The 8,898-nt window shown below is 38.5% G+C and overlaps 1 protein-coding gene across 1 annotated transcript; it reads left to right on the forward strand.

The window, feature by feature from the left end:
• Positions 1–7,562: 7,562 nt before the first annotated feature.
• Positions 7,563–8,096, forward strand: LOC141660528 (secreted RxLR effector protein 161-like). Its single transcript, XM_074467520.1, has one exon. It carries the CDS (start codon positions 7,563–7,565, stop codon positions 8,094–8,096), a length of 534 nt encoding a protein of 177 aa, XP_074323621.1.
• Positions 8,097–8,898: the final 802 nt, after the last annotated feature.

Raw genomic sequence — 8,898 nt, forward strand, 5'->3', positions numbered from 1 at the left:
TCTTTCATTTTCTCCTCAATACCACAAAGAGCTTGCTTCCTAACTCTGGAGGATTTAGAATAACACACATCTACCTTGAGTACCCTTTTAAACACTTCTTATATCTCTCCAATTTTCCAGTTTGGATTTTTCCTAATTTTATCCCCATACAGATCTACAAGATACTTGGTAGTGACTAGCTTGTTTTTATAATTCCACACACAGTTATGCTCATCTATTATTGACTTCAAGTGCCATACATCCTTTTCTTTATTATAACTTACCCACATTCTAAAAGGATACCCATGTGCACACCCAACTTGGATCCTTTTTAAGTCATCATGTAGGAACTTGTAGGGTCTACCACTAGTGTGGTGCCCCAAAACCCGGTGTCAGGAGTCTCGGAGGCCACACCATCTAAACTCACACTATAATATATAAATACTCACGCTTCACGACCCCACACTTATCATAGACACATACTTACAGGTTATTGTCATAAAAACGAACCATCATAACTAGAGTAATTGTCAACCATCAAGTGATATTTATTACAACCCAAAAGTAATTAATCTTACCGGGGAGTGACCTTTAGGTAAGGCTAGTCCACCGGCCAAATATATTTTTCTTGTTTCTTACCTTACATAAGTCATACTTATAAATAAGCCAAACTATAAACAACTGAAAACTAATCCAGCTTATTATGACCCCTGTGGTATAACACCAAACAATCTACGGAATAGCTGGCCATTTCCTACCCATTTCCTGGTTGTGGTTCTCATGGCAGGCATCTTGATTCACTGTTGTGTTGTGTCAATTTAAGAAAACAGGTGTGAGCTATAATGCCCAGCATAATAAAGTACAATATTAAAATGACTGTATGATAGCATCATATATGATAATTATGTTTTATTCAAAAATAGTTTTCCTTGGTGATACCCACTTTCTTATGAAAATAATTCTTTTAAGGGATTTTATTATCCTGTGAATACCTTAATAATAATCATAACACCTAGGCTTGGGTTACGGTATTGTATCACAATTCCAATTGGAAGAATTAGGACACTCGTTGGAGCCACCATATACGATGATCAGTCATAATACGATAATAGTAACCTTTTCTACTAGTAGAAGGACAACACCTTCGTATCCAGGTTATCACCCTTGCCGCATTCGGGCTACGTATCCCATTTTTGGGTTTACACATACCTCACAAGTTACCTTCACCTACGGTACCTTTGGTAGTCCATCTAGCACACATAGTACCAGAGTCTACCCCTCCCTTGTCCTTTAAAAGAATTCTATCAATCTCGAGAACTCGAACCACATCGAAGTTCCCCAAGCATTTTGCTTGTTGATAGAAACAGCTTATCTCTCTAAGATATAAGTGTATATATATGTATATACGTACTTTCGAGAATTTTGGAGGAAGTACTAAGGATGTGAGTTGACTATTGTCAACAGATAATTAATAAGAGGGAAAAGTTTCTCCTTGAAACTATATTCAAAATATTAAATAAGTCGGGATAATATTCACCGAAGATCTGAAATTACTCAAATGATTTTCTGAAATCAGAAAGTATGTTTTAAATCAGGATCTATGATTTTTAAATCAATAATAAACCCTTTAATAAATAATTAAATGATAATCGATAAATAATTAAACCTCGAATGAGTTTACTCTTTAAAAGAATATTTAAAATAATATTCCTCAACTAGTTTGTGTCTCCATAATTAATAATTTATAGTGAATAATTGGGTTTGAAGTAAATAATCGTTGGAGTATACTACTCCCATAATAAGGAATAAGTATATAGTATTTATTATTCGAACAATAAAATATAGTTCAGGGAATATAATCGTTGGGAAATCGTTTTAATAAAAGTTCGAGGTGTTTTAATATTTCGTAAGTGGACGATGAGTCCCTTTAAAATGTACTACTATGGACTTATAACCGTCCTATAATATCGCCGGAATGATTCCCGAATTTTATCTTAAAGCGAGATAACATTTCACGATATATTCTTTATCGTACAACATCACTACATTATGCAAAATTTCAACAACTACGTAGCATGGCAAGCATGGTATTTATGCAATGATAGTAAAATAATCCTTTCACAACACAACAGTAAAAATGGAGTTGGGTTCGTAAACTTGCATGGGTATCTCGAGATGGAGGATGCTCTAGGTTCCGCTCGTAAATCTATAACCATAAACACATTTCATTTTGTCAGGTTCCGTTCTAATTTACGGCAACTCGCACTCATGCGCTACTTATTATGCACCCTCTCAACTTATACTACCCTTATCATTTCTTTTAGTCATATTGACATTATGGTCGCTTAATTTTCCTAAGTATCTTAGGTTCATTCTTATTATCGCCGTCGGCTCCGCTTATGGATTCTTACGGTTTCTACTCGCGCGGTCTCGGCTCCGACATTTTTATAAAATTGAAAAATCAGTATTTTCACTTGAAATTTTTATGGAAGTTGGGAAACTCAATATTTTAATCTATGTAAAAATTTCATGATTTATGAACACTTTTAAGTCGATCCTTTATATTTTCACAGTTCGTAATTCGTAGCAGTTTTTGTCGCGTAAATCACTTTTAGTAAAACGACCATACCTTTTGATCCGTAAATCGGAATCAAGCGATTCAAGCGCATAAATGATCCTTATAACATTTTCTATCCTAAAAAAGGTTTATTTTCAAGAAACTACAGTTTACAACTTCGGGACTTTCTGCAGAAACTTAAAGTTACGATTTGTTGGTTTTAACGAAGTTACGTTTACGATCGGGGTTTCGTTTACGCCCTAACTCTTAACACAATCACCAACAATAATCATATCATCGTCAACACACAAACTCCTCTCAAGAACATCATGTTCTTGAGGCAACAACAACCAACCTTAAATCTACTTAACTTAATCATCAAGATTTCATCAATAACGCTCATTACACTAGGTTTACTACCACATACTAAATGGATCTTAATGTATCTTAAATAAAGTTGGGCAAAAGCTTTTTACCTTTCTTGAAAGCTTAATTTGCTAGGTAACTTCTAGGAAATGGGGTGTGAGATCTTGGACTTGATTTTTATTCTCCTAGTATAGCATTCTAGGTTGATTCTTGGTTGCAAATCTTAGGGACAAATCTTTGTAGCTTGCTAGCTTTCAAGCTAAACTACTTGGTTAGCTTCCTTAGCACACTATTTTGCTAGCTAGCTTGATCATCCTATGGTTAGCTCACTATTTGATGAAGTAACCATGGTTACTTTCTTACCATGGTTTGGTTAGTGCGTTACATTTATTTAATTATTTACGCATTCACTCGATTACTTAAACGTTCTTCGTAATACTTACTCGTAAATGGTTCGCGACGTAATTCCTTTCGTATTCATTCCTTATACTTTTAATTATCCTACTTGAATATAAATCCGTAGGGTTTTAATCTTGTAATTATATTGTGATTCCCGTAATCCTCGATGAGTCGTAAATACGGTCGTTTTTCAAAGTTCATTTTCTTCGAAAACTAATAGCGTTTACATACACTCATTTAGTACGTATAATCGTAATATCAACTCCGAAACTCATTTTCTCATGCACTACATAGTGTGGGTTCAAAAGTTTTTTCCCGTCCATCAGGGTTACTATTCATTAAATATTTTACAAGGTCTCAAAAATTCGAGTTAATACAGTCTTCCCCTCTAACAAGGATTCCGTCCTGGAATCAATTAGAAAATGTTGAATTTAATCTCAAAGTTTATTTAATATTGGAAGTATTTTGTTTATTTGATTTAGTCCGTTATTTCAGCATAATGTTAGGAATCAGAATAAGTCAATAGTAGTTGCTTTTGTTTAGGAGTACTCCTCATATCGTGTGCTAAGTTTTAGCTGGTAGTTTCCTGCTTGTATGTATTTAAAATAGCAGTAACTTTTTCTGAAATTAGATAAGCCAATACAACGTTTCTGGCATTTCTTTCTTGTCTATTTAATCAAATCAGTTTACATTGTTAAAGACCAAGAAGTGGTATCAGAGCAAAGGAGGTCTTGGCTGACGTATAATACCAAAAATGGAGGTGAACAAAGCTAAAGGAGGAGGATCATACGGTTTAAGCTACCCAATGCTGGCAAGGAGTAACTACACGGCTTGGGCGCTTAAGATGAAGGTTGTGATGCAAGCCCAGGGAGTATGGTCTGCTATCGAGCCAAGTGATCTCAAAGTAACTGTTGAGGAGAAGGCTAACAAGGCAGATAAGGCAGCACTAGCGAAGGCTGACAAGGTAGCACTGGCGATGATTTACCAGGGATTACCTGAAGACGTACTGCTCTCCATTGCCAACAAGAAGACAGCAAAGGAATCATGGGATATGATTAAGACGCTATGCCAAGGGGCAGACAGAGCTAAGAAGGCTCGAATTCAGACTTTGAAATCTGAATTCGAAATGTTAAGCATGAATGATAATGAACAAATTGAGGACTTTCACCTGAGAATGAACGGATTGGTTACAAATATTCGGGCTTTAGGAGAAGTGATGGAAGAATCGTATATCGTCAAAAAACTGCTCCATGCAGTCCCAGCAAAATTCGTGCAAATAACCTCCACATTGGAGCAATTTGGCGATATGGAAACAATGACAGTGGAGGAGGCTATTGGGTCGCTCAAAGCGCATGAAGAACAGTTCAAGGGAAAGACAGACACCAAAGAACAACAGCTTATGCTAACGGAGGAAGAATGGATGAGACGAGAATGGGATGAGAAGAAACTGCTGCTCATACGTGAAGAGTGGATGAAACGAAGGAGTGGTGACGAGAGGGCTATGAAACAGAGGGGTCGTGGGAAATTCGATAAAAGCACCATCAAATGCTATAATTGCAATGTTTATGGTCATTTTGCCTCAGAGTGCAGGAAACCCAGAGGAACACAAGAAGTGGAGGCTAACATGGTTATCATGACTGACGACGAACCAGCCTTACTTCTTGCTAAACATGATAAATCAAAGTTGTTACTGAATGAAGATAAAGTGTACTCACACCAATTGCCAAGGAATGGAGACGGAGCAAGTAAATCAAATATTTGGTACCTTGACAATGGTGCGAGCAACCATATGATGGGTGCAAGAAACAAATTCACTGAACTTGATGAGAGCATTGCTGGCCAAGTTCGATTTGGAGATGGCTCAGTGGTGGAAATAAAGGGAAAAGGAACTGTTCAGATGCTGTACAAAAACGGAGAAGAAAAGACATTACGAGAGGTATACTACATTCCATGTCTACAAAATAATATTATATCTTTGGGTCAACTATCTGAAACAGGAAATAGAGTGGAGTTAAAGGGTGAATCTCTAAGAGTTTTCGATGACCAAGAACGACTGATGATGAAGGTAAAGCGATCTCCCAATCGCCTTTACAAAATTATCATCGACACAAACAAACATGAATGCATGATGACCAAGGCAGAAGAGATTTCAAAACTCTGGCACGCTCGTCTCGGGCACGTCAATTACCAGGCTATGGCCCTCATGTCGAAATTCCAGATGGTTGAAGGGATGCCAAAGACTTTAAATTTGAGTCAAGTATGTGATGGATGTCTCATGGGAAAACAGACTAGAAAGGCGTTCCCTCACAAAGCTAAGTTCAGTGCAACCAAGGTTCTCGAGCTTATACATGGTGACTTGTGCGGTCCGATCTCTCCAACAACTAACTCTGGGTACAGATACTTCTTTCTTTTGGTGGACGACTTTAGCAGATATATGTGGGTCTATTTTCTTCGAAGTAAAGACGAGGCTTTTCAGACTTTCAAAAATTTTAGAGCTTTGGTGGAGGATGGGCCTGGGAAAAGGATCAAGATATTTCGAACCGACAGAGGAGGCGAATTCAACTCTAGTGATTTTAGAGAATATTGTGAGGGAGCTGGAATTCAGAGAAATTACACGACACCCTACACACCCCAACAAAACGGGGTTGTAGAGCGTCGAAACAGAACCATTGTAGAGATGACTAGAAGCAGCCTGAAAGAAATGCAATTACCAACCAAACTATGGGCCGAAGGAGTTAGAAATGCAGTATACATCCTCAATAGACTCCCTACACGAGCATTGACAAATCAGACTCCGTATGAGGCATGGGGAAACAAGAAACCAGAGGTGAGTCATATGCGTGTTTTTGGTTGCTTGGTACATATGAAAACGCCAAGTGTTCATAACACAAAACTTGACGATCGAAGTAAAAGAATGGTCAACTTGGGACGTGAACCAGGAACGAAAGGATATAGGTTATATGATCCAGTGGAGAACAGGATTCAGGTCAGCCGCGACGTGATTTTCGAAGAAACGAAGCAATGGCCTTGGAGCTCACTCACAGAAGAAGAAAACACACAGGAAACACTTATTTTTCCAAGTATATTTGAAACGAGTGAAGGTGTAACTCCAGACGACCATGAAACCACAGAGTCTGAAGACTTCAATCACAGCTCAGAACCTGACAGTTGTAGTGAAAGCAGTGATCAAAGTGGAACATGTATGCCAATTCAGACTCCAAGTTCACAGTCCCAAACACATACATCAAGTTCTTCGTTTCAGTCCTCTACGGATAGAATTGATCGGGAAAACTACGATGACAGCTCGACTCCAAAGAAATTTAAATCAGTCAGAGAAATATACCAAGCTTTGGATGAAGAGGAATTGCATCTTATGGGAATAGATGAGCCAGCTAACTACACACAGGCTGTAACAGATGCTAAGTGGAGGGCTGCAATGATACATGAGATAAGCTCCATCGAAGCAAATGAGACATGGAGACTCACAGAGCTACCACCCGATCAGAAAATCATAGGCCTAAAGTGGATTTATAAACTGAAGAAAGATGCAAACGGACAAATAGTGAAGTACAAGGCTCGTCTTATAGCGAAGGGGTACGTACAAGAACATGGGATCGACTTTGATGAGGTTTATGCGCTTGTTACTCAAATAGAAACTATAAGATTACTATTGGCTTTGGCAGCTAAGGAGCAGTGGGAAGTGCATCACCTTGATGTCAAGACAGCATTTTTAAATGGCGATATAAAGGAAGATGTGTACGTTGCTCAACCTGAAGGATTTGAAAGAAAGGGGCAGGAACACTTGGTGTATAAGTTGGCGGAAGCTCTGTACGGTCTTCGCCAAGCACCACGTGCTTGGTATGCAAAATTGAATTCTTGTCTCTTGGAACTGGGATTTGTTCGTTGCCCATACGAGCATGCTTTGTATACCAGGAAGAAAGGTGCAGAAAAACTAGTGGTTACAGTATATGTGGATGACTTATTAATCACAAGTACGAATAGTGATGTTATTGAGGTTTTTAAATCACAGATGAAGGCAAGGTTCGAGATGAGTGACTTGGGCAAACTAAGTTATTATCTGGGAATCGAGGTTGTGCAAGGAGAGGGCTTTATCGAGTTGAAGCAGGGAGGATACGCACGCAAAATTCTCGAGAAAGCTGGCATGGCAGATTGTAACCCAACAAAGTACCCGATGGATCTAAAGGAATAGCTTAGTCGTGATGAGCCTGGAAAGTTGGTTGATGCGACTGACTATAAAAGCATGGTGGGAGGGCCTCGGTATCTGGTTCATACTCGACCAGATATAGCCTATTCCGTGGGAGTAGTGAGTCGTTACATGGAAAAACCCACGAAGAAACACTTAGATGCTGTGAAGAGGATTCTTAGGTACATAAAGGGGACTATACAGTACGGTTTGGTGTATTCAAAGGACAGTGGCAACAACATTTTAACTGGCTTCTCAGACAGCGACTTGGGTGGTCAAGTGGACGATAGGAAAAGTACAGGAGGCATGATCTTTTACTTGAATGAGAGTGCTATCACTTGGGTGTCACAAAAACAGAAGTATGTTGCACTTTCTTCATGTGAGGCCGAGTTCATGGCTGCCACGGCAGCTACTTGCCAAGGTATATGGCTCAGAAACATTCTTAGTCGAATAACATCTGAAGCAGTTGGTCCAGTGGTCTTATACATTAACAATCGAAGTGCTATAGACTTGGCAAAGAATCCCATGTTTTATGGGAGAAGCAAACATATCGATATACGCTTCCACTTTATAAGGGAATGTGTAGAATGAGGTGAAGTGGTTTTGAAGCATGTCTGTAGCAGTGATCAAAGAGCAGATATTCTGACAAAAGGAATGGCCACCATCAGGTTCGAGAAAATGAGACGATTGCTGGGTGTCAAGAACTTAGGAAGACAACTTTGAGATTAAGGGGGAGAATGTTGAATTTAATCTCAAAGTTTATTTAATATTGGAAGTATTTTGTTTATTTGATTTAGTCCGTTATTTCAGCATAATGTTAGGAATCAGAATAAGTCAATAGTAGTTGCTTTTGTTTAGGAGTACTCCTCATATCGTGTGCTAAGTTTTAGCTGGTAGTTTCCTGCTTGTATGTATTTAAAATAGCAGTAACTTTTTCTGAAATTAGATAAGCCAATACAACGTTTCTGGCATTTCTTTCTTGTCCATTTAATCAAATCAGTTTACATTGTTAAAGAACAAGAGAAAATAAGTGGGGATATCTATTCCTCATTGCGTCTTCAAGTTCCCAAGTTGACTCTTCGGCATTTTGATTTCTCCATAAGATCCTAACCAGCTTCACAGTTTTGTTCCTCAGCACTTGTTCTTTCTGGTCCATTATCCTTACTGACTGCTCGATGTAGGTCAGGTCTGGTTGTAAATCTACCTGCTCGTATTCTATTACATATCGTGCATCTGTATGGTACTTCCTTAACATGGACACGTGGAATATGTTATGCACTTGTTGTAAATTAGGAGGCAAGGCGAGCTCATAAGCTAGAGGTCCTATTCTCCTCAAAATTTCAAAGGGTCCTATGAATCTGGGACTCAGCTTCCCTTTCTTTCCAAATCTCAT

This window comes from Apium graveolens, chromosome 5, assembly GCF_009905375.1.
Source record: "Apium graveolens cultivar Ventura chromosome 5, ASM990537v1, whole genome shotgun sequence".
NCBI lineage: Eukaryota > Viridiplantae > Streptophyta > Magnoliopsida > Apiales > Apiaceae > Apium > Apium graveolens.

Coding starts and splice junctions, on each gene's coding strand:
- LOC141660528 (XM_074467520.1), top strand. CDS start 7,563: ATGGTGGGAGGGCCTCGGTATCTGGTTCATACTCGACCAGATATAGCC.